The sequence below is a fragment of the Octopus sinensis genome, linkage group LG4 (assembly GCF_006345805.1).
Source record: "Octopus sinensis linkage group LG4, ASM634580v1, whole genome shotgun sequence".
In the NCBI taxonomy this organism is placed as follows: domain Eukaryota; kingdom Metazoa; phylum Mollusca; class Cephalopoda; order Octopoda; family Octopodidae; genus Octopus; species Octopus sinensis.
This window is the reverse complement of record NC_043000.1, coordinates 39593357-39621225: the sequence shown is the minus strand read 5'-3', so window position 1 is coordinate 39621225 and position 27869 is coordinate 39593357. Positions and strand designations below refer to the sequence as shown.

At 36.3% G+C, this 27869-nt stretch overlaps 1 protein-coding gene and 2 long non-coding RNA genes across 3 annotated transcripts in view; 2 read left to right on the top strand and 1 right to left on the bottom strand.

Annotated features, from left to right (window-relative positions):
- LOC118763177 (zinc finger protein 239-like) overlaps positions 1 to 27869 on the top strand; it is a 73281-nt gene that overhangs the window by 5469 nt on the left and 39943 nt on the right. Inside the window, exons 5-6 of the mRNA XM_036502624.1 lie at positions 24396 to 24635; positions 24984 to 25097. Coding sequence (XP_036358517.1) covers positions 24396 to 24635; positions 24984 to 25097 — 354 coding nt within the window. The remainder of the gene's footprint in view (positions 1 to 24395; positions 24636 to 24983; positions 25098 to 27869) is intronic.
- On the top strand, positions 281 to 20098 carry LOC118762932. The gene is made up of 3 exons (XR_004998684.1): positions 281 to 703; positions 942 to 944; positions 20086 to 20098. It is a non-coding gene; the product is annotated as an uncharacterized LOC118762932 (long non-coding RNA).
- LOC118762933 lies at positions 12501 to 18883 on the bottom strand. Its single transcript, XR_004998685.1, has 3 exons — positions 18859 to 18883; positions 14972 to 14980; positions 12501 to 12633 (listed from the first exon to the last, which is right to left on the bottom strand). It is a non-coding gene; the product is annotated as an uncharacterized LOC118762933 (long non-coding RNA).

The window sequence follows — 27869 nt, the reverse complement described above, 5'->3', positions numbered from 1 at the left end:
TCATAGGTTGGCAGTTAGTGATGTGAGATTTAGCACTAGAAGATGAGAGATTTCAACCAATCTGGCTGAGGAACTCATAGAAACTTAAGGATATTTAAAACAGTTGAAGATGTACTAGTTAAAGCCTTTAACAAATAGGAGGAAGTAGAGATATATAACGTAGAAGGCGAATGGAAGTTCTTACTCGACAACCTATATAGAGGTGGAGAACAAATCTGTAGCTGAAGGGTGACCCGATGGTAGAACAGGGATGAATACTGAGCAGTAAAGAGGCTTTCTTGGGAGATTTGGAATAAAGGGAACAGCTGGTAGGTGGAAGAGAAGCTACGAAACAGTTCTATTTAGCAAGGGGGAAAAACAGAAAAAAAAAAACGGTTTGCTAATATTCTACAGCTTGAGGACGAAAATTATGAAGTATTTTGGTTTGCAGAAATGGAATTGTGGGATGCGTGTGCAGATGGATAATTACAGATTTGTATTCACTGATTGTAAAAAGAGATAGGCGTGAAAGTGCAAATGTGAATGGCTGTGAATGCGAGAGAGCTGTCCTAATGTGAACATAAGAGAGGGTACAGTGATTCTTGTTGGCAGCAGTTAAGAATATGAAGACTGTGAACGCCCCTTGTCCATCGGGAATTACTTCTAAAGTGCATAAGATGTAGGGCATATTAGGATACAGCCTTGTCACCATTTAATTAATAAGGTTATCCAGGAAGATCTCCTAAACAATGCTTGAGATATCAGCATCATCGTCAAAATGTTTCAAGGGTAAAGTAGATTTACATCATCATCATCGTTTAGTATCTATTTTCCAAGGTTACTTTTAAACGAACTGGTTATGCGACACTGGAATCAGCCACAGTTGCGATCTCACTTTACTTGCCGGGTCTTCTCAATCACAGCATATCTCCAAAGGTCTCTGTGAGGCCTAACATTCGAAGGTCGTGCTTCACCATCTCATCCCATGTCTTCCTGGGTCTCCCTCTTCCACGGCTTCCTTCCACTGATAGGCTGTGGCACTTATTCACACGGCTCTCCCCATCCATACGTAGCATATGACCACACAAACGCAGTCGTCTTACTTAGAAATAAATGCAGAGACTTCAGATGAATGGACCGGGCTATGAAAGCCATTGATAGAGACAGTCCAGTTAATTAGAAAGAGAGCGAAGCCTAGATGAGATGCAATTTAGGTTTATGCTGTATGAAAGCATTATTGATAGAGACTTTGTGGTTTAGCAATTTCAGAAGTATTGAATAAGAAATAAACCACCGTACTTAGCATTGGTGAACTGAGACGAAGCGTTTGGCTGGGAGACTCCCTTCCTCATACGGCAGATGCTGCTGCTGCAAAAGCTAGTAGATGAATGGCTAGTGAGACTTAACAATCAGTACTTTGATGCATTTTCTATGCAGGAAGGAGTTGATCAGGTTTTGGCTATCGCCAGACCCCCTCCTATTTATTGTGGTTTTACTCAATTTCCTTCTCTGAATGTCTATCGATCTGGCGACAAGTAAAAGAAATATTATTAAGTTGTCCAGAAAGTTCTCAGCGTATTTTACTATGCAAAAAGCATATTAAGAATTTTCAATAAATTTTATTCAATGAAACATTTTCCGTTATGATTAATAACTTTTGTCCCTCTATCAGGCAATTTAACCCTTTGAACCCTACCCACTCACAGGAATTCAGTGCACCAACCTAAGCTCCCAGTGAGTTTCACTGAAAATTTTAAATTTTAGAATATATGCTGAAAGACAAGCTTATTTCATAACACAAGGGTACAAAATGGTGAAAACTGAAGACAGGTAGTGTGCTGGTAGACAGGCATTTCAGGAATATACGGCCTTGATGTGGTACCAGTTCACTGGCATTTGACAGGATTTGAAGAAAAAACGTTTAGATGCATTTTGACTGCATCTAAATAGTTCAATGGTTTTCCTTGCAATGAGTTCTTCAGAGACAAAAACAAGTGGCAGTCAGATGACGAAATATCAGGAGACTATGGTAGATGGGTTAAGAGATCCCAGCCAAGATCATGTAACTTTATTCGGGTAGCCAAAGACACACATGGTTAGGCATTATCTTCTTGGAATACTACCCACTTTTCTGCTGGCAATTTCCAGCCTCAATTCTTTGGTTTCTTGGTTCAAATTAGCCAGCTGACAACAGTACACATCAGAATTAATGGTCTTGTTCTGTGGGAGAAGCTCATAATAAATAATGCTTTTATGATTCGACCAAACACAAAGCTTATCTTTTGCAGCTTGCTGTTTTGGGGGATCCTTGGGCAAACTCCAGGATCTCTTTCGTACTACATTTTCGTACACATTTTTCATCTCCAGTCACAAGTTGCTTCAACAAAAAAGACATGCTTTCACTCCGTGTCAAAAGCATATCGCAAATAGAATACCAGTCCAAGCAATTCTTATCTGAGAGTTTGTGAGGGACCCATACATTATAACGAGGAATGTATCCTAGATTCACCTAAGTATTTCTGAGCCATACTTTTAGAAACTTTCAATTCCTTTGCAAGTTTTCAATCATGATACTTAAGTTTTCTTCAATTTTTGCCTTCAAAAGATCTTCATCCATTGCGACTGTCTTCTTCCAAGCTAAACTCTCCAGCTTTAAATTTTGCAAACCACCTTCGAATAGTTGATTCACCTACAGGATCATCACCATAAACTTCATAAATGTTTTTCCAAGTCTTTGCTACAGTTTCTCCAAGCATTTCAACGCGAATATAAAATTTTGGGTTGTCCGTTTCAAATATAAATAAAAGCTACTTGGGATGAAAGATAAATCTATTTCTAATTAAGAATAAAGAAGTGATGCACTACCACTTCAAGCAACGCCAAAGTTTTCACTGTTTTAAGTTTTAGGTGTGTTCAATGAAGTGTTAAAAGATTTAGCTTTAAAAAGCTCTGAATGTTGCGGACAACCTAATACTATGGAGAACATGCTGAGAACCAGATAAAGAATGACATCAAAATGTTTGGCCTCCTTATCAGAATCATGAGGTAAGATCATACCCTCAGACACTACCTCTAACATAGTAACAACATATAGGATACATACTGTATGGACCATTGCCCCATCAAAGTCAGACAGCCAACAGACAGTGTCCGGCTGTGTTTACAAACTCACCTGATCTATGAGATACTTGTACTTGTGAGGGAACATATATAGGATCGACTAAACGATAGCTTCACATCAGAGTGAAGAAACACTATTTAGAAGGCCACAAAGCCCAGCACTATATTCCAATACCACCAACACTGATGGGGATTTCTCCTCCCATATACTTGCAAGGCGAAGAGATGCAGCCAACCTCCTAATAAAGGAAGTAAATTTCACCAGAAAGAGGGTAGCCAGCCTCATCCGCCAGAATGAACTTGACGGCCGGAAATTCATTTACTGCCTCCGAAACTTGTAACCGACGCCAGCAGTAACCACCATGGAACATCTGATTAAGGATTATAGATCCGAAAGCGCTCATATATGTCAAGTTATACTTAACCCCAGAACTAGCAGCAAAGCTATACACAGACTACACGCCAACAGTAGGTCTCTTCTATCTATCTATCTATCTATCTATCTATCTATCTATCTATCTATCTATCTATCTATCTATCTATCTATCTATCTATCTACCTGTCTGTCTGTCTGTCTATCTATCTATCTATCTATCTATCTATCTATCTATCTATCTATCTGTCCCTAAAAGGTCGGGCGGAGGTAGCGAACACGTACATCGCGTCTGTCGTCCACTACCGCCTGATTGTCGTGCCTTATCCCGACCCTACCATCACCAAACTAGAACACATTCTCTTCTGCTTCTTGTGGAAGATGGTCAGGCAATCCATTTGCTGTCAACACCCGTTAAAAGGAGGGCTGAGCATGCCGTGGTTGATGATGTGCAGACACGCGCTGAGACTGCGACATCTCCGGCTCTACGTAGAGGACAGTGAACAGGTGAGGTCGCTGTTTGTGAGGCGCGCTTTTATGGCAGCTTGTCTCCATGACCGAACTGCAGTCGTGGATCAAAAAGAGGCCAAAGAAGGGCAAATGGCACCGCGAGTGTCGCGTTGCTCTCAAGCAACTATGCCGTCCTGGGTCGACCTTGAGCGACTTCAACACAACCAAAGCATTCTATAGGGGATTAGTGGAGGGGATGTACGACGATGGGCGTCGACGAGGAATACCTGACCCGCCTGCTCAAGACGACTTTCGGGCCGGGATCTATGGACAACTTCCAGAGTTCCCTGGCCTGACAGTACTATCGAGAAGCGCTACCCGTTCTGGATAAGCTCTGCAGGCATGGCACGAGAAACACGGGACCGACCTGTCCGAGATGCGGTCAGAGCGACGAAACCATCCTGCACACACTCGTACAGTGACCAACCATTTCCGACCTGTAGGCCTATGTCGAACGACTGCTATTGTGTGTGGAACGAGTCGGTTTATCAACCGAGTCTATCATGAATATTGTCGCGCCTCTTTTCTTGAAACGGGAAGGAAGAGTCATTTTCACCGTACTTGTGGCTATGGCGAAAGAATGTGTATGGTGGACGCGTCTGAAAGGTCTAGAGACAAACACTTTCCTCTCTGGTCAATCTCTCATCAACTTCTTCAAGTATCACTTGAAGAGGAAGGTGGTAGTAGAAAGGGAAGTTTTGTCTAGTGAATGCTTAAAAAAAAAAGATGAATGTAGCAAGGCAGGCACGTGTGAATGACGGAGCCGGCTTGAGCATAATCCTATGAACCAAAAGAAAAAAAATACGAAGGGAAAAATGAGACCCACCTATTGTAATGCGTTTTCTTTTTCATGACACTATTGCCCAAGGTTCCCGTGGTCTTTTCCATATGCTTTTCTATCCACGGACGAACCTAATCTGTTTTCCCTTTTTACATTGACATTTCTGTGATACACGATCCCTACTGATCGGCCCCACGTTCTTTTGTTTTTGTTTTTTTTTCTTTTCGCGATCCCTTTTGATCGGAATTTGACCCTGTTTAATTTACTTTTTATTTTCCTTCTCTTCTTCCCCAAAAGAAAAGCTCTACTTGGTATCTTGTCCCTTCTGTGTTCAGCCCTGCGTGGCGAATAAAGAAATCTATCTATCTATCTATCTATCTATCTATATATATATATACATACATACATATATATATGTATATATATATATATATATATATATATATATTATATATATATATATATATATATTATATATATATATATATATAATATATATATATATATATATATATATATATATATAATATATATATATAACATTAATGGTGAATTGAAGAAATGGAGCTGAACGCAGATTGAACAGAAATCGTTTTTATTAGAATGAAATAAAACGATTTCTGTTCAATCTGCGTTCAGCTCCATTTCTTCAATTCACCAATAATGTTTTAATTTCAATTATCCGCACCAACGCACGGTTGCAACGCCAGATGGTTGTACCTCCAACCGTGCTGTTCACTGCTGTGATTTTTGCTACTAAGGTATCGGTTAAACTTTTGATTAATCTACTACAAGATTATTCATCTTTCTATTTCACATAATATATATATATATATATATATGTGTGTGTGTGTGTGTCTGTTCATCCATCCATCAAGCCATTTGTCTGTCTGCCTATCAATCAATCAAGCAATCAATCCATCATAAACCTGTTAAACCATGAAAATTTATTTAACCCCCATGAGACTTCTGGGGGAAGTTTTGAAATATTTTTTTAACTTTTGAACAACTAAAACTTAAAAGAAAATAATGCAGAAAATATTTTTGAAAAGAAAAACAACAAAAAAATCTGGAATTTTAAACGAAGATTTCCAAGAGTCTCCTCACAGTTCATGTAATCTAGTAAAACCTCGACCTTTCACTCTGCCTCAGCCTCTCATCATTTTTCCATGATTTTTTTCCCTTTCATCATTTTTCAGTTTTTCCACTTTTCAGTTTTTTTAACTTTTCGTTTCGCCATCGCTAATTACTAATTTCTCAAATGTCGCTTTTCTTCTACCCATTCATTCCCCCTAACAGATTCACAAGTGCCTTAACTCAGACCCATTAAACTTCTCGTAACTTCTATCAGTTTAGCGTCTCCTCTTTCTTTCCGATATTACACTTCACCCCAACCACACTTTCACCTTCCCAACCTCTCCTAATAGCGAGTGGATCTTTCGGTTTGAACGGCAATTTTTTTCTAGCGGTGTCATATGAAATTGTCACCCATTATTATTACCCTAGTATCGATCTATTGCATTTCAATCTGTTTTAGGGTTAGGGTTAGAGTTAGGTTTCGTTAGGGTTAGAGGTGGGGGGAAGAGTATCTTTTTTCTTCAGAAATGTATATAAACCTAATCTGTTTCTTAAACGAGGGACATATTCATACGGCACAGTATGTGTTCACCTCAATAGACGTCATTGATTGGTTGAAATTGCAGATATTGAAGAAAAAACAACAACAAATATCTTACAAACCATAGAATTTTCTCAATAAAGCCAAAAAGATGTTTTATAAACACATTCTACTAGTATACGAAGTTTTAAAGTGTTTAGTTACGTGGAAATTATTTTAAAAAACTGCCGGTCAAACCGAAAAGATCCTAACGAGTTTAGTTGGTCTCCCTCTCTACGGGACACATCTACAGTAATATACTTATCTCTTTATTACCCACAAGGGGCTAAACACAGAAGGGACAAACAAGGACAGACATAGGTATTAAGTCGATTACATCGACCCCAGTGCGTAACTGGTACTTAATTTATCGACCCTGAAAGGATGAAAGGCAAAGTCGACCTCGGCGGAATTTGAACTCAGAACGTAGCGGCAGACGAAATACCTATTTCTTTACTACCCACAAGGGGCTAAACACAGAGAGGACAAACAAGGACAGACATAGGTATTAAGTCGATTACATCGACCCCAGTGCGTTACTGGTACTTAATTTATCGACCCTGAAAGGATGAAAGGCAAAGTCGACCTCGGCGGAATTTGAACTCACAACGTAACGCAGACGAAATACCGCTAAGCATTTCGCCCGACATGCTAATGGTTCTGCCAGCTTATACTGAGAGATAATTAGACTTTGCTGCTTGAAATATTACTGGAGAGGAGATACGCATGCGCATTCAACGTGCTTCCTACTTGATGTTGACATCCGGTTAAATGACTTCTGCATGAATTTCTCTTCATCAGCTGATAAAATACATTTATAATATTTATAAAGCATCCCTCAACCACCACATAAACACATAGAACAACACTATCCTTTATGAAATATTTCCGTAAGTATTAAACAATGAAGATATTCAATGTTTTTAATTCTGGGGCGATCTTTCGTTACAAGAACACACGACTGCTAGTTACAAATCACGTGTGTTTATTTACATTTGTGAAGATGATCGTCGATTTCTGAAAATTTGTTTTTCTATTTTTTTAGGGGTGAGGGAAATAGGATTTTTGTGGGGCTGGGGGAAATGGGATCTTTTGAAGTCGGCGTGAAAGCAAAAGAGACAGAGAGAGAGCGCGATTGTATGAGGGAAGTTCTTTTGAAGTTGGCGTGAATCGGAAGAATTGATGTGCGTGCATGTGTGAGAGAGAGAGTGTGTGTGTGTTTGTGCCTTTGCTTGTCTGTCGCTGTGTGTGTGTGTGCTTGTGAGTCTGTGTTTGTGTGTACAGGCGTGTGTGTGTGTGCAAAATTCTGTCTGTGCTTTGGTGTCGCTGTGTATGTGTGCTTGTGAGTCTGTGTTTGTATGTACAAAACGAAGATAAAACGAAAGATTTTAAGTTCCAAACGTCTCTGCATCCAAGGGCTTCCTGATTCATACTAACAAGAATAGAATTACGGGCCTGTATTTATATAATTCATTTCAAAACAAATAATATAAACGAAAAAAAAAAAATAATAATAAAAACGTATCTTTGAATCTGATCATAAAATCGCCAACAAACATAAAAAAATAAACCGAGAGAAAGAAAAAGTTAGCAGCAGGAACAAAACTGTAGCACTCACACAGACAGACAGACAGACACACACACACACACCGAACGCCAACTTCAAAAGAACTTCCCCGATCCAATCGCACTCTCTCTGTCTCGTTTTTACGCCGACTTCAAAAGATACCTTCCCCCCACCCCACATATATATAATTTTTTAAAAATTTTACGGAAAGCGACGATCTTCTTCAAATATAAACAAAAGCACGTGCTCCACTTTCACATTAACGGTAATCATACCGTAATTTTACCGATGTCCTTCATTTGTGCGAGATTTGGTTGCTATTTCTAACTACGAAAGAAAAATGTCTTTTATATGTTCGAGATTTGCCTACTATTTCTTGCTCTCTCCGTCGTTGCCTGGTTAGTTTGTTGTGTGTTTTAGTTTGAGAAATATTCTCAAATACACTCCAACCAGTGAAATATTTGGAAACCAATACTTTATTTTAATTGTTTCTCAGAATTACTATCGATGTGTGCCTAACCAACTCGTAATTTGTTTCTTCATAACTTTCTGAAAAATGGGAGATCTCTTATTATGACTGACTTTTATTCCATTATTCTAAAATCTTCTGAAACTTATAAATGCACACAGAAACATATATAAACATATAACACACATACATACATTTTTAGAGTTAGTTTTATATACATCCGCGTATATATATATATATATATATATTGGCATATCTACACGATTGTGCCCCAAAGATTTGCTACTTCATAAACTTGAGAAAAGTAAATATTTCTTGGTTAAATTTTCTACAAATATGCTTCAGATCGTGTAGATTCTATTAAATTGGAATTCGTTGTGAAAACTGTTTGTCCCTAAAGGAGTTTTAGAAAATTCACACCATTAGGCTTTGCTGTATATATATATATATATATATATTATATATATATATATAATATATATATATATATATATATATATGTATATATATATGTATATATATATATATATATGTATATATATATATATATATATATATATATATATATATATATAGTATATATATATATATGTAATATATATATATATATATATATGTATATATATACATTGGTGAATACGTATTTTAATTATACACGCACATAAAAATCTGGCACACTGTCAGTTACGATGATTACAAGTACCCAAAACTTCTTCATTCTTCCAGTTTCATTTTTTTCTTCTTAAAAAGAAGGTTTTCGTCTACTAGGACCATATGTTGTACCAATGTACGACTGTCTGTCTGCTAATATTGTTGATGGACATGCAGTATATCACTGGCATTTCACGTATGAAGTCCAGGATTATGTGAAAAAGTGTGAAGACCATCGATTGACATTTTTCTATGAAAGTATTAAAAAATATTTGGAAATAATAAAGAGAAATTAATGGTAGATGTGGACTGTGTATTTTAAAACCATGAATTAAAAAAAATGGGGATATAGGCTGGGTGTAATTTAAAAACAGAATTTTTTTTTGTTTTTTGCATAACCGTATTCTTTTCTTCTCTATGCACAAGGCCCGAAATTTTTGGGGAGATGACCAGTTGATAAAATCGACCCCAGTACATAGTATGACCCTGAAAAGAGGAAAGGTGAAGTCAACCTCGGCGGAATTTGAACTCAGAATGTAAAGACAGACAAATTACCACTAAGCATTTCACCCGGCATGCTAACGATTCTGCCAGTTCACCGCCTGTTTGCGTAATCATATTGATTTCATTATGCAAAAGAGAGAATTGAAAAAATTTTGTAAAAATAGAAGGGCTATGATGGGTTTCAGTATATTGTTACATCATAATTCAGCCATTTGATATTTCTAGGTATGCAAGAGAGATATCTATGATTTCTGCAGGATTTGGCTGCTATTTCTAGCTATGGAAGCTACCTTCAGCACTCCCCATAATTGCCTGGTTAGTTTATTGTGTGTTTTAGTTTGAGGAATATTCTCAAATACACTCCAACCACTGAAATGTTTGGAAACCAATACTTTATTGTAATCTATTGATTGTTTCTCGGTATTACTATCAATGTGTGCCCAACCAACTAGTAATTTGTTTCCTCATAACTTTCTCAAAAATGGGTAATTCTAAATATAATTTTCTGAAAGTACGTAGTGGTGTAGATGAGGATTATGTAGGAATCTGTTGTGCAAAGATAAGTAAAATTGAATGGAGGTTATGGATAATTTATATACATCGACTTTATTTCCTCATATTTGTAGATTCAAAATGATGCTGAAAAATGAGGCGGAGTGTCGGATTAGCTCACCCACATAAGTTGGATATTATTTGTTTTGAGGGGTATTTTTTTCAAAATATCTTCACTATGCATTTGAAAATGATGGGGGTGGGGAAAAAGTTATGAAAATCTGATTTGCATCTGCTCATGAGACATTAATGCTGATATAATAATATTAGCCATATTTCTGGAGAAAAACTAATGTTAGTGTCCACCAGCTTGTAGTTTTATTTGAAAATTGTTACGCAATGTGAAGGTGTCAGTGTAGTTTACAAATATGTAAGCTTCACACAAGATTCTGTGATGTCAATTTTAATAAATTAAAGTGTTAAGTTCATCATCATTTTTTAATGTCTGTTGTCCATGGTTGGATGGTTTAACCAGAGCTGGGGAGCTGCAGCACATTCCAGTTTAATTTATTAGGTTTTCTACTGCTAGATGCCCTTACAAGTGCCAACCACTTCACAGTACCAAGAGTGCTTTATCTGTCACTGCTCACACACTTTTATGTGCAACCATACAGTTGCTTTAACAAGATGGCACTTTTACATGGCTCTGCACACCCACTTTTATAAAGAACGGTCACAAATGCTTTTGGCCACCAGAGGAATGAGTCTAAATACTTCTGCTGTGGTGTACAGCGAAGTGACAGGCATCATTGGTGTTTATCATATCACCTGAAAGGTTCAGCATCCTGATTTTGCTCTTTGGTACTTCTTTCCGTGTCTTCTTGGGTGTCCCACTTCCACTTGTTCCAACTACTTTGAGAGAGCAGCACTTCTTTATGGAACTGTTGGCACCCAGCTCAGTTGTTATGGTAAATGTATGTTTCTACAGTTTGTCTCAATAGAAATGAATCTGTATTTTTAAATAGCCTCTACATTTGACACTGTTTTTGTCTCTATAATTTCAAAGCATCAAATGACAGAAGAAGCATCCTCAATATCTGCCATGTTTTAAAGACTAAAGAAGAATATTCTACAAAACAGATGTATAACATTGTTTCTGCAAATATGTGGAAGAATTCTTGTGAAATATTTGCTCTAAAATAATATTATCTGTGAAATTTCTGAACATCACTGACTGGAGTGTCAAGAAGATAAGACTATGTGCTAATTAAAGTTGGAAAAGTTTATGAAAGTGTGGCTACACAAAGGTAACGCTGGACAGAATTACAGCAGTAGAAGTGTATGTAAGGAAAAAAAGTATAAAGACAAAAGAAAGAAAAATATATTGACTGGGATTTGAGAGGAAAAGTAATGGAAAGGAGTGAGAAAATTCTAGAATTGATTTCTCCTGAACACATGACAGAAGAGATGAGATCATATGATTGTGATATCTGTATGAATCACACTTTCAAGAAAGTTACTTAATTATGCACAAACATATTCATACAGGAGGGAATATCTGTGGTAAATCATTCTCTCAAACTACTGGCATTGCTAAGAACATATGTACTCATACAGGAGAGAGATCACATCAATGTGATATCTGCGGTATATCGTCCACTCAAAGTAGTCCCGTTGTTGTGCACAAACGTATTCATACAGGACAGAGATCATATTGTGATGTCTGTGGTAAATCATTCTCTCAAAGTATTCACTTAACAGGGCACAAACGTATTCATACAGGAAAGAAACTATTTCATTGTGATATTTGTGGTAAATCATTCTCAGGAAGTAGTTTGTTAACTACACACAAATGTATTCATACAGAGACACCATATCATTGTGATGTGTGTGGTAAATCATTCTCTCAAAGTAATGACTTAAAGAAATACAAATGTATTTATACAGTAGAGAAGCCTTATCACTGTGATATTTGTGGCAAATCATTCTCTCAAAGTAGTACCTTAAAGAAAGTAGGAGTGGCTGTGTGGTAAGTAGCTTGCTTATGAACCACATGGTTCTGAATTCAGTCCCACTGCATGGCACTTTGGGCAAGTGTCTTCTACGGTAGCCTTGGGCCTACCAAAGCCTTTTGAGTGGATTTAGTAGATGGAATCTGAAAGAAGCCCGTCGTATATGTGTGTTTGTGTTTGTCCCCCCCCCCCAACATCGTTTGACAACCAATGCTGGTGTGTTTATGTCCTGTAACTTAGTGGTTCAGCAAAAGACAACAATAGAATAAGTACTAGGCTTGCAAAGAATAAGTCCTGGGGTTGATTTCCTCGACTAAAGGCGGTGCTCCAGCATGGCCACAGTCAAATGACTGAAAGAAGTAAAAGGGTATTCATACAGGAGAGAAGCCATATCACCTTGGGATCAGTGGTAAATCATTCTCTGAAAATAGTGTCTTAGCAATACACAAATGTATTCGTACAGGAGAGAAGCCATTATATTGTGATATCTGTGGTAAATCATTCTCTCAAAATAGTAACTTAACCAAACACAAACGTATTCATAGAGGAAAGAAGCCAAATCACTGATGTCTGTGGTAAGTCATTCTCTCAAAATAGTTCCTTAGCAAAACACAAACATATTCATGCAGGAGAGAAACCATATCACTGGGATGTCTGTGGCAAATCTTTCTCTGATAGTAGTCACTTAACTTCACACAAGCATGTTCACATGAGAGATGCCATATTGTGACATTTGTGGTAAATCATTCTATCAAAATAGAAACTTATCCTAACACAAACATATTGGTTCTAGGGAGAAATGTAAAGAGTGGTTTCTATAGTTCGATTTTTTTTTTTTCATTGTTGCAATATTCACCTCCTTCTCCTTTCTTGACCACTCATGCAGTTTCCTTTCCATAATGTAGGGACCTTTATACCAAATCTCCTCCTCCTGACAACCCTCCACATTATTCTTTCTTGAATATCACATCCTGTAATTACAGCATATTTACTGTATTTTGAATGCTTCCCTGATTAGATATGTTATATAACAATATAGGTTATGATATTTTCATACACAGGAATATTGTAAAGTTGTCAAATAATGACAAAAACAATGACCTCATGTACAAAACAGAAGAGATCTCAAAGGGAGAAGTATAGTTTAGTGCCCCACACCAGACTGATTCCTTGTTAGTTTCTGATTAATGATTTCTGCAAATTAAACTTTGCAGAGATAGGTTTTCAAGTGTCCAAATTATGATGATTTTCATAAGGTTGAGAAACGTTTTGGAGATCTCTTACTATCATTTGTCAACTCTGCTAAACTTACTCACTTTTTCAGTATGTGAGGTTATATTCAGTTCAACTTAGATAACCTACAAAATATCTTTTGTTACTGTGACCTAACTTAATCAAGAAATTTTTATAAAAATGGAACAGTAAATAGAATGCTCTCTCTCTTTCACTTGACACCTGTAACAGAGGCGGCATACCTTTTCTCAGTGATGTCAGAGAGATAAAGATGTGATTTCTTCTCTTTCCTTGCTGGCTGTTACAGATGTAACATTTCTCTCTTATTCTGTCTACTCAGAGATATTTACACAATGGACAACAACTACAACCTGTCTATGTATTAACAACTCAAAATACTTGTTTAGCTGACAATTCTAAACGAAAGCCAGTTCACCTGTGATCTATTTCTAGAGTCATTTCTTTTGTGTATGATTAATGGAGCAACATGTGGCCTTATTCGTGAAGGGTGTTTGCGTTAAGTTTGACAGTATGCATAATAATAACATAAACCACAGTATCCCATCTAAGAATAAGAATATATTAAAAGAATATGAACTAGATTACGGCTGGAAGACAGCAGTTTACTCAAAGTAGCCACTCTCAGCTTCCACCATGGTCCCAAGACAACTCCAGAACCTGGCATAAGTATTCTCACTTTGTCCCTGGAAAAATCTTCAAGCACCTCCTTGATCTTGTCTACTTGCTCAGCATTTATGTTGAAACAGAACAGTCAGTGTCTTTCTCAACTGTGCCTCACAAATGATTACAACCAGGAGAATTAAGAGGCCATGAATTAGGGATGAAGAAAGCATAGAAATTCTCTGAGAAGTACTTTTGATTCTTTGCAGAAGTCTGACTAGCAGTCAAGAGACACACCCAGACATGAGCCCGCTGCATTGTAGTCTCTGTTGCTGCTGTGCATGTCATGTCTTACATCTTTTACAGTGTTCAGAAAGCATTTAACAGCAGTCATAATGTCAGCATCTTTTATACCCAGTATGAATCATAATGATACAGCTAACTCTCTTCCAATATTCAGATGGTTTCCAGTCCTCTGTGTTAGTTAACCTTTTTGAACTACATCTTTAATCTTTATTCTCTCCAACAATGTTGAATTTTCACCAATACATAAAGTGTTTTTTTTTTCCTGAAAGGTGACATAATATATTGTGGAATTAAGCCTGTGCATGCTGTGTCCAAATGTTTCTATTTACAAAATTGAAAACTCTGAACTTGTGGTGTGTAAATTGTTTGTTTCTTAAAGGCATCATAGAAATGTACCTTTTATATGAACCATAGCATCTGCTAACTCTTGTTGGCTCCCTCTGTCTTTCAGTCTACTGTGTGTTTAACCCTGAAAAGCCCTCAAATGCTGTGTTTTTCAGAAAGACGAATTTCACTTGAAATCTGCATCCCAAACAGAAAATCAACCATAAATAGTAATAAAGAAAAAGATAATTATCATCTTGAAGAGGAAGCCATCTGCAGATAATGATAAAAACATATGTAATCTTTGAGAAATAACTCAACTTTTAGATCTACTCTCTATCACCATCAGTCTCTCTCTACTAGTTACCACACTTTTTATGTCTCTCTGTATATACATTCTCTTTCACATGTTGTTTTCATTTTGTTTTGAACTTTGTCTTCTAATGTTTGCTTTCATTTTATCTCAGCTATCACTTACAAATCTTCTTTTCTGATTTGGAAAAAGGATTAAACTTTAAACTTCTGTAACAATTTTCTAAATGTTTTCTAAAATGAATTAATCACAAACTGGGATTCAGTGTGAAAAACTAAATCAAAATAGCAAATTTGAACATTTTCAATTACTTTTGAAGATTCAAAATCTGTGAGGATATCAGTAAAAGCCTTTCTATTTGTCTGTCTTTCATTTCTTGCTTTCCTATATTTACCTAACTCTATCTCTATCTCTCTCTAGATTATATATATATATATATCAGATTCAAACAGGAGAGAAAGGAAAACAGTAGTTTCTATAGTTTTTTGCTTACTGTATTTGTTTAATATTCCTGTTTTATGCAATGGAAATTATGACTAAAATATTTCCAAAACTTTTAGATTTTTTTGTTTTGTTTTTGTAATGTATACCACTCCTTTCTTGACTGCTCCTACAGTTTCGTTTCCACGATGTAAGGACCTCTATACAAAATCTCCTCCTCCTGTCCAGCCTATGCATCATTTTTACTTGAATATCGCATCCTGTAATTACACTATCTGTATTGCTTTTTGTCTTTTAAATGCTTCACACATTAAATGTTATACAATAATATAAGTTATTAATTCTTTATACTCAAGAATATTCTATATTTGTCAAATATTAACATAAACAACGACCCCAAGTATAAAATAGAAGAGATCACAAAGGAAGAATATGAGGCATAAGTATAGTATTGTGCCCCACAACTGACTGATTCCTTGTTACCTTCTGAATAATTGTTTCTTCAAATTGAACTTTTCAGAGATAAGTTTTCAAAGGTCCAGATTAAGATGATTTGCATAAAATTGAGAAGAAACATTTTGGAGTAGATTCTTATTCTCAGCCCCAAGATAGTTGGGATTGCAGAGTCATTTTCTGGTAAAGAATGGACTTATAAATATAGGTTCACACTTAGTGATTTGAAAGGCAGATCTTGAAGGTCTGACAGCTTTCTTTGAAACCTAGGGATCTTTAAGACAAGTGGAGGTGTGACTAACTAATTAAAGCCTTTGATGAGAAGTCGGAGCGAGAGGACAACTGGAAGTTGATATAAGGCAGCTCATGTAGAGCTGCAGAATAAATCTGTGCCTGGTATAAAATGCTAGTCAAGGATTTGAAAGAATGGCGACAGATGGTAGCTTGAAGAAAAGGTAGGAGACAGGTCTATTTAGCAAGGGGAAGAACAGAGAAAAAGAGGTATGCCAATATTCTACAGTTTCAGAACCGAAAATATAAAGTGCTCTGTTTTGCAGGATACTGTAGCAGAGAAAAGTGAGTTGTGGGATGTGTGTGCAGAAGGAAAATGTCATGCTTGCATTCCATTCAAAATAAAGATGCATGGAAGTGCAAATATGAAAGGCTACTCAATATGGAGCATGAATACGAGAAAGCCTTTGTAATGTGAACACATGAGAGGGTCCAATATTCAGATGGCTTCCAGTCCTTCATGTTAGATAAGTTTTACTCAACTCACCAACACCATTGACTGTTCACCAATACATAAGTTTTTCCTGAATGGAGACATAAAAACTATCTTGAAATGTAACCTGAATACACTGTGTACCAATGTTTATATTTACAAAGTTGCAGATTCTGATATGGTGATGTGTAAAATGTTTGTTTGTTAAAGGCATCTTATAAATTTATCTCTTATATGAAATATTTCTAGCAGCTCTCATTTATCCCTTTATCTTTTAGTATATCACTATCGGTATTATAAACATTTTATCATTATCATTTCACGTCTGTGTGCCATGCTGGCATAGGTTGGCTCTGAAAACTAACAAGACTTCCTTGATTTGTGCGGGATTTGGCTGCTATTTCTAGTTATGAAAGAAAAATGTCTGTGATTAGTTCGAGACTTGGCTGCTATTTCTAGGTATGGAAGCTACCTTCTGCACTCTGTGTTGTTGCCTAGTTAATTTGTTGTGTATTTTAGTCCTGATGATTTCTCAGCATTTAGAATGCTTTTTATGCTATGATACTGTTGATACATTTCTATCTTCAGTCTCTCGCTCCTTACGAACCTTGTAGATGAAAGATCTGGCATCCTTTATAAAATCGAGATATTTCTAAATCGCTATGCTCAGCCTTTCTAAACACAATAACAGCGTGCCTCTTCACTTGTTGAGTAAGCTGAGGGTCTGCCATTATTACTGGGTTGGTGCATAACTATTGCAGCTTTTTATTCAACAAAAACATTCTGGAGAAAGGCTAATATTAGTGTCCACTATTCTGTAGTTTTATTTTAAAACTGTTACACAATGTGAAGGTGTCAGTGTAGTTTACAAATATTTAAGCTTCACACAAGATTCTATGAATTAAAATGTTAAGTTCTTCATCTTGAAATGTCTGCTGTCCATGCTGGAATGTGTTGCAAGGCTGGCAAGCTGCAGCAAACTCCAGTCTGATTTCTTATCGTTTCTACAGCTACGTGGCTTCACTAGTGCCATCTACTTTACAGTGCACAGGGTGCTTTTATGTGCTACCACAGAGTTGCTTTAACATGGCACTGCACATCCCCTTTTCTGAAGAAGGATCACAAGTGCTTTTGGCCACCAGAGGGATGAGTCAGAATACATCTGTTTTTGAGTATGCGTCTTCTTAAGTACAACGGGATGCCAAGCATCTTGGTGTTTACCCTATCACATTTCAGGCGATGTGGTAAACTCCAAGATGCCTGGTTCAGCATCCTGAGTTAGCTCATCAGAAGACTTCTTCCAGGTCTTCTTCCACTTGTTCCATCTACTTTGAGAGATCAGCAGTTCTTTATGGAACTATTGGCATCTAGCTCAGTTTGTTAAGATAAGTGTTTGTTTCTACAGTTTGTCTCAATAGAAATGAATCTGCATTTTTTAAATAGCCTCTACATTTGACACTGTTGTTTCTCTATAATTTCAGAACATCAGAAGACAGAAGAAGCATCCTCAATATCTACCATATTTTAATCACTAAAGGAAAATATTATACAAAACAGATGTATAACATTGTTTCTACAAATCTGTGGAAGAATTCCTGTGAAATATCTGCTCTGAAATAATATTAGCAAAATTTCTGAACATTGCTAACTGGAGTGTTCAAGAAGATAAGACTGTGTGCTGATTAAAGTTGGATAAATTTATAGAAGTGTTGCTAAACAAAGGTAACACTGGACAGAAATACAGCAGTAGAAGGAATAACATATAAAAACAAAAACAAGAAAAATGTACTAATTTGAGAAAAAAGTAATAAAAAAAAAAGAGTGAGAAAATTATAGAATTTATTTCCCCACATCTGATAAAAGAGATATCATATGACTGTCCTTCTCTTGAAAAAGTAATTTAATTATGCACAAACATAACTGTAGAGAAGAGAAACTGTATCATTGTCATATCTGTGGTAAACCATTCTCTGAAAATTCTGCTTTAATAGAACACATACATATTCATACAGGAGAGAACCCGTATCATTGTGATATCTGTGGTAGATCATTCTCTGAAAGTACTACCTTGACAAAACACATACGTATTCATACAGCTGAAAGGCCATATCCTTGTGATATTTGTGGTAGATCATTCTTTCAAAATAGTGACTTAACAAAACACATACGTATTCATACAGGAGAGAAGCCATATCATTGTGGCATCTGTGGTAAATCATTCTCGCAAAATAGTGACTTAACTAGACACAAGCGTATTCATACAGGAGAAAAGCCATATCATTGTGATATCTGTGGTAAATCATTCTCTCAAAATTCTAGCATAACTACTCACAAACGTATTCATACAGGAGAGAAGCCATATGACTGTGATATCTGTGGTAAATCATTCGCTGAAAGCACTACCTTAACAAAACACATACGTATTCATACAGGAGAGAAGCCATATCACTGTGATATCTGTAGTAAATCATTCTCTCAAAATAATCTCTTAACTATACACAAATGTATTCATACAGGCGAGAAACTGCATTATTGTGATATCTGTGGTAAATCATTCTCTGGCAGTGGTCACTTATCTAGACACAAATATATTCACACAGGAGAGACACCTTATCACTGTGATACCTGTGGTAAATCATTCTCTGATAATAGTAATTTAACAAGACACAAATATATTCATACAGGGAAAAAAGAAAATGGGTAGTTTCTTGTTTGCCAGTTATTTAATATTCCTGTTTTATGCAATGGAAATTGTGACTTAAATATTTCCCCAAATTCTAGACTTTTTTCTTCTGTTTTTGCAATATTCACCTCCCACTCCTTTCCTGACCACTCATGCAGTTTGTTTTCGATGATGTAAAGAGCTCTATACCGAATCATGCAGAGCTGCAGAACAAATTTGTGCCTGGTAGAAAATGACTACCAGATAAATGATGACATGATGGTTGAACAGGGAAGTTCTGAATAATTGTTTCTTCAAATTGAACTTTTCAGAGATAAGTTTTCAAAGATCCAGATTAAGATTATTTTCATAAAATTGAGAAGAAACATTTTGGAGTAGATTCTTATTCTCAGCCCCAAGATAGTTGGGAATGCAGAGTCATTTTCTGGTAAAGAATGGACTTATAAATATAGGTTCACACTTAGTGATATGAGAGGCAGATCTTGAAGGTCTGACAGCTTTCTTTGAAACCTAGGGATCCTTAAAACACGTGGAGGTGTGACTAACTAATTAAAGCCTTTGATGAGAAGTCGGAGCGAGAGGACAACTGGAAGTTGATATAAGGCAGCTCATGTAGAGCTGCAGAATAAATCTGTGCCTGGTATAAAATGCCAGTCAAGTGAAGGGGGATGTGATGGTTGAACAGGGAAGTATACAGAACTATAAAGGCAGAGACATCTTGAAGGATTTGAAAGAATGGTGACTGATGGCAGCTTGAAGAATAGGTAGGAGACAGGTCTATTTAGCAAGGGGAAGAACAGAAAAAAGAGGTATGCCAATATTCTACAGCTTCACAACCAAACTATGAAGTACTCTTTTACAGGATAGTGAAGCAGAAAAAATGTGTGTGTAGAAGGGTAATGTCATGCTTCTGTTCCATGATGCAAAATAAAGAGGCATGGAAGGTTACTCAATATGGAGCATGAATATGAGAAAGCCTTTGTATGAGAGGGTCCAATATTCAGATGGCTTCCAGTCTTTCATGTTAGATAAGTTTTACTCAACTCTTCAACATCACTGACTGTTCAACATCACAAAGTTATTCCTGAAGGAAGGAGACATAAAAAATATCTTGAAATGTAACCTGAACGCCCTGTGTACCAATATTTATATGTACAAAGTTGCACACTCTGATCTTGTGATGTGTAAAATGTTTGTTTCTTAAAGCCATCATATATATGTGTGTTTTATATGAAGTATTTCTAGCAGATAACTCTTGTTTGTCCCTTTATCTTTCAGTATATTGCTATCGATATTACACACATTGTATCATCATCATCATTTAACGTCTATATTCCATGCTGGCATAGGATGGACAGTTTGACGAAGACCCAATGAGTCGAGGACTGTATTGTTCCACAGTGTTTGCTTCGGCATGGTTTCTACAGCTGGATGCATTTCCTAATGCTAACCACTTTACTCACTGTACTGTGTACATTACTCGTGTCACTGGCACTACTGAAGGTATAGTGTTGCTCTCAAGCCAACAAACCCAAGGAGGGGAAATGTTGCTGCTATAAGGTAGGTAGGAGTAAGACTATGAGGGAAGGGTTTTGAGTAGAGCAGGTTGTTGTGGAGGAAATACATAACTATATTTAGGAGAAAACGTCAGACCGAACAAGGAATATTTCTGAGGAGATTAAGCATGGGGGTGGCACTTCAGGCTGCAGGAGCTGTTGCTCTAAGGGGTAGCCATGGTCTGTTACTGTGGGTGGAAGGGAGGATGGCAACGTGTGTGACAATTGAGAGAGAGCAGTACAAATGTTGGGGAGACTACAGGGATACTAGAAACGTGGTAGGCACGATAATATTGACAGTGGGAGCAAATACACGTATATACATGGGGTTATGTAAAGTGAAGTATACCTGTGTATAAATCTGAAAGGAATTCCACAATAACCCTTTGTATTTAGGGAATAAAATTTGGATTACTTCAAAAGATGTGAATTTGACTGCAATTTATTTAACCTTGCAGTGTTGATACTAAAAATGTTATTTTAAAAAAATCTCTTATGGGTAAACATACAAAGCATACAAAATAAATTCAAAATCCGGAAGAAATCATTTGTATTATAATTATCACAGAAGTAAGTTATCTCAAGGTGTGCTGGAGCATGGCTACAGTCAAATGGCTGAAACAAATAAAAGAATAAAGATGGAACGATGTAAGATATAGTGCTGGAAAACTGTTATCAACAACAATTGTGTTTGTTTTCACGAAGGGAAAAATCTAGCCTAATTGGTGATTTTTCTATTTCATATAGAAGGGATATCGACAGCAAGCCATGTTACTCTATGCTTGAAGAGGCGGGGGAGAGGTTGGCGTCAAGAAAAGTTAACAAACTGTAAAGAACACTTCAGAAAACGAAGCCACAATGGATGGATTAATTGTTTCTAACGTGAAAACTTAAAAATCAAAAGCTTTAAACTGTTAGATAAAGGGAGATAATTCGAATTTGCTGCAAGAGTGGAGATACGCATGCGCATTGAACGTGCCTCTTACTTGATGTTGACATCCGTTAAATGTCCTCTGCATGAATTTCTCTCAATCAGCTGACAATAATAGAAGAATACATTTATTATACTTAAAATACGTACTACCACACACACAACAACACTATCCTTTACGAAATATTTCCGTAAGTATTAAACAATGAAAATATTCAATGTTTTTAATTCTGTAGACTTTCGGTTTTTGGCGCCTCGATTCTTTGTGTCTTTTCTACGTTTCTTTGAATAATAAAAAATAATGAAATTATTGTATTCAGTGCTCAGGTGCCTCATAACTTGTCAAAAGTGCGTATAAAGTATATGCAGTAATGTACAAATGTGTGCGAAGTGAACAGTGTATGAGTCAGATAGATGCTTGCGTGTGTATGGAGGGGAGAAAATCAGGTGTAGTGTAGGCGAATCTCAGGAAGCATGGAAGTTTTGAAGGATGCAGTGCTCCGACAACTAACAAGACTTCTTTGATTTGTGCGGGATTTGGCTGCTATTTCTATCTACGAAAGAGATATTCTATGCTTTGTGCGATATTTGGTTGATATTTCTAGGTATGGAAGCGAGATATCCACTATTTATTCGACATTTGGCTGCTATTTCCAGCTATAAAAGCTACCTTCTGTATCGTTGCCTGGTTAGTTTGTTGTGTTTTAGTTTGAGGAATATTCTTAAATACACCAACCACTGAGATATTTGGAAACCAATACTTTATTTTAATTTATCGATTGTTTCTCTGTATTACTACCGATGTGTGCCCAACCAACTAGTAATTTGTTTCCTCATAACTTTCTCAAAAATGGGTAATCTGAAATGAAATTTTCTGAAAGTATGTTTCAGATTGTGTAGATAAGGATTACGTAGGAATTTATTGTGAAAAGAAAAGTACAATTGAATGGAGGTGATGGATAATTTATACAAGTCGACTTTATTTCCTCATACTTGTAAATTTAAAATGCTGCTGAAAAATAAGGCGGAGTGTCGGATTAGCTCATCCACATAAGCTGGATATTATTCATTTTGAGGGGAATTTAAAAAAATTATCATTCATCTTGCATTTGAAAATGATGGCGATGAGGAAGCCTTTCATGAAAAAGTTATGAAAATCTGATTTCCATCTGCTTTTAAGACACTGAACACCATTCCAGTTTTTGGGTATAATGTAGTATACTGTCGTAAATGGAGGATTTCGTTTTTGCTTATATTACATAAATTCTTATTTGGTAACATATTTTTAGAGAAAGAGATGAAAGAGAACATTTTAAAGCATGAAAGATGAAATTATCGGAAGAAAAAATGGAAATACTCGACCAATGAAACAAAGGAGACGAAAAAAGTGGGACTGGATTATTGAGTAAAAGATGGGTGGGGAGGGGTTTGATCTTTTATACTTTAATTTTTCTTTAGTTTATTCCTGTAATAATCTGTTGCTAAATAAAAATCTATATTCTATGAAAGTAAATTGTCCTTTAAAATGTGTATTTCATGATGGAACCCGGAGGTGACGACAGTCATATAAGAATATTTGATGAAACCCGTTTGATATTCGATTGGAGTGTTCCTGTGTGGGTCTCAGCCACTTGTATACCCATTGAATTGTCAAATTGTTAAACTGTCATCCATAGACAGACTATAGAAGGGCGATGGATGTTCATCAAGAAGAAAGGCGACAATGTTGGATTAATCTTCTACTTGTTTCAGCCACTTCGAACAAATCGACATCAGGACATATTTTTTTAGCCTAGTACTTATTCTGTTGGTGCCTTTTGCTGAACCGGTAAGTTACAGAGAACTAAATACTACACCAACACTGATTGTCAAGCAGTTATAGGGAGACAAACACATGGGGCAAACCCTCTGTTTGTCACCCCCAGATCCCACAAAAAACACATATTCCCTACACCAATAGCCTACAACTGGATGACAAGTACCTCCTGCCATCTATGCTTGTGGTGTGTGTGTGTGTGTACACCAAATCCACTCAAAAGTCTTTGGTCAGCCTGGGGCTATAGAAGAAGACAGACTCCCCAAAGCACTTCCACTCATATCTTCTTCCACTTGTTCCATCTACTTTGAGAGATCAGCAGTTCTTTATAGAACTGTTGGCATCCAGCTCAGTTGTTAAGGTAAATGTTTGTTTCTACAGTTTGTCTCAATAGAAATGAATCTGCATTTTTTAAGTAGCCTTTACATTTGACACTGTTGTTTCTCTATAATTTCAGAACATCAGAATACAGAAGAAGCATCCTCAATATCTACCATATTTTAATTATTCCTGTGAAATATTTGCTCTGAAATAATATTAGCAAAATTTCTGAACATTGCTGACTGGAGTGTTCAAGAAGATAAGACTGTGTGCTGATTAAAGTTGGATAAATTTATAGAAGTGTTGCTAAACAAAAGTAACACTGGACAGAAATACAGCAGTAGAAGTGTGTGTAAGGAATAAAGTATAAAAACAAAAACAAGAAAAATATATTGACTTGGATTTTGAGAGGAAAAGTAATGGAGAAAAGTGAGAAAATTAAAGAATTTATTTCACTTGAACACATGATAAAAGAGATGACCTCATATGACTGTGATATCTGTGCAAAGTCCTTCTCTCGAAAATGTAACCTGATTTTGCACAAACGTTCTCATACAGGAGAGAAGCCATATCAATGTGATATCTGTGGTAAATCATTCTCTATGAGTAGTAACTTATCTAGACACAAGTATATTCATACTGGAGGGAAACCATATCATTGTAATATCTGTGGTAAATCATTCTCTAGCAGTAGTATCTTATCTAGTCACAAACATATTCATACTGGAGAGAAACCATATCATTGTGATGTCTGTGGTAAATCATTTTCTTTAAGAAATGCTGTTGCTGTGCACAAACGTACTCATACAGGAGAGAGATCATATCATTGTGATATCTGTGGTGAATCATTCACTCAACGTATTCACTTAACTACACACAAACGTATTCATACGGGAGAGAAACCATATCATTGTGATGTCTGTGGTAAATCATTCTCTCTAAGTAATACCTTAAAGAAACATATACGTATTCATACAGGAGAGAAACCATATCACTGTGGGATCTGTGGTAAATCATTTTCTCAAAGTTTCAATTTATCTACGCACAAACGTATTCATACAGGAGAGAAGCCATACCACTGTGATATTTGTGGTGTATCATTCTCTCAAAATAGTGCTTTAACTAAGCACAAACATATTCATACAGGCGAGAAGCCATATGGCTGTGATATTTGTGGTAAATCATTCTCTGTAAGTGATGCCTTAAAGAAACACATACGTATTCATACAGGAGAGAAGCCATATGACTGTAGGATCTGTGGTAAATCATTTTCTCAAAGTTTTAGTTTATCTACACACAAACGTACTCATATATGAGAGAAGCCATATCATTGTGATGTTTCTGGTAAATCATTCTATCAAATAGTAACTGAACCAAACACAAGCATATTCACACACTGGTCATGATTTGTAGTCTCTGTTGCTGCCGTGCATACCAAGTCTTACATCTTTTACAGTGTTCAGAAAGTATTGAGCAGCATTTTTTATACCCAGTGCATATCATAATGATACAGGTAACTCTCTTATATTATTCAGCTGGCTTCCAGTCCTGTTAACTAATTTTATTTTGACTACAATGTTAATCTTTATGCTCTGCCTCAAAATTGACTCTTCACCAACAAATAAATTTGTTTTTTCTGAAAACCGAAGATATAAAATATTGTGAAATTTAGCCAGAACACTCTGTGTGCCAGTTTTTATAATGTACTAAATTGCAAACTGAACCCATGATCGTCCATAAATAATAGTAAAAAAAAAAAAAAGATAATTATCATCTCAAAGAGGAACTCATCCATAAATAATAATAATAAAATATATAATCTTGTGTATGAGAAATGACTCAACTTTTTTATCTACTCCCTATCTATCAGCGTTGGTGTCTCTCTCTACTATTTACCATACTTTTTATGTTTCTCACTCTCTCAGTATATGTATTATCTCTCACGCATTGCTTTCATTTTATAACAGCTATCATGTACAAATCCTGTTTTCTAATTGGGTAAATTGGATCAAACTTCATCAAAATACTTAAATTCTTTCAAAAAGATTTCTGGAATAAATTAATCACAAACTGGCATTCATTGTGAAAAAGTACCTCAACATACGAAGTCTGAAAGTTTTCCATGATATTTGAAGGTACAAAATCTTTCATGGCAACAAAAAAACACTCTGTTTGTCTCTTTTATTTTTCACTTTCCTCACGAAAAACTATCTATTTCCCACACTCTTTCTCCTTCTGTGTAAAGCATTTAGCTCTCCCTGTGTGTGTATTCAAATATGTAAGGAATTTTATCAGTGACAATGTGATTTACAAAACGTTCATTAAAAGATAATATATTTCAATAGCATAGTTTTCTGTCTGCTGGCGCAAATGAGTCAATGTCGACTATTTTAGTTACAGCCACGGTTTGATCAAATATGTCCAGAGTTGTCCCTCTTCGGTATTTTCTATTGATTCTGACTAAATAGAAACATCGATGTCTGGAAAAATGGTAGGTGGGAGCACTTGACAGATATGGTGATTTTACACATATTTTATCTTAAGAGAGAATGTTTTCTCTATGGTAACTGAAGTGAATTTGCCTGTAGTAGGTAGAATATGTTATAAACACCTTTTAACTACCATAATATTCCCATCCATGTTGCTACTTCAACAGCTCCTAAAGATATCTTCAGGTGGAACCGCGTCTGGTTTCGGGCCCCACTCCTCTACCGTTTTGGACGTAGTGCCCCCTCCCCCTTTCGGAGGTGTCTTCAGCTTTGGTGTTGAGTGCGTTTCTTCTTTCGCCTTTTTTGCTGTTACTCTGAGTCTGTGTATGTAGTTCTGCTTATGAATAAACTTTGTGTGGATATATGTTTGTTCATTTATGTATACTTATGAACTATATATGACTGCTGATATACAGACATCTGCACAAAAATGTGTTTATAGCTCTTGGACCCCTTCTCAAGGACTATCAGTGATGCTCCTGATTAATACCTAAATGTAACACTTCACTCAAATGTATTTTCTTATGAAAACTGTTTCTAATGGGACATTCCTTACATGTCTACATAACACGTAAATCTTTGTAATTGCAATCAGAAAATAAAACACAACTGATGTAGAATAAATAATTCCAAAAACATTTCTATTTTCCCGTCATATATACACGTAAATGCACACAGTTGCATCTGTGTGCGAGTGAGTTCGTATATCCCTTTGACTCCCTTAATATTCACAGGGGTCGTTTACTTGCATTGCACGTTGTAACCATGTCTCGGTTCCTTCACATGTACTGGCATACTGCACAACCTTTGTGAATAGAGGATCCTTTGAGGTGGTGTCTTTGGCTTCCAGTCCTCCATATAACTGTGTTAGGTCTGTCTTTTGCTTCAGAGACTGGGAGATTTATTATTTGACTTGCAACAGATGGCATTTGGCAGCAGAAAGGGAGCCTGACTACAGAAACCTCTGGCCCTTACAACATTGTAAAGTAAAAGTTCAAAAGAATAGGACATGTGTGTGTTTCTAATATCTAAGGAAAACACCCTCTTCTTTCTCTTCCTGGTCCTCATCACCATCGTTATTAACCATCTGTTTTCCCTGCCGGTATGGGTTGGATTGTTTGATAGAAGCCGACAAACCAGACGACTGTGCCAAACTCTACTCTCTGCTGTGGAATGGTTTCTATGAATGGATGCCCTCGTTTCCAATAATAATCTACAAAATGTTGAGAGAACTCACAATTTCAGATCAGAGAAATTATTGATATTAAAAATCACAGATGTACAGTATCTCAATAATGTAGATATAGGTAGAGCAATGTAGTATATAATGTTGGAAAGCTTTTCTTTGTTGTATAAATAAATCTAGACTTACGGATTGGTGATTTTTTTTTGCTTCATACAGAGGGAATTTTAACAGTAAACCATATTACATCATGCTGTAAGAGGCGTGTAAAAATGTTAGTGTCAAGCAATTATAAGGAAAAACCTAAAATATTAATTCACAATAAATCAATTGTTGCTGTGGCTAAAACCTACAAAATTA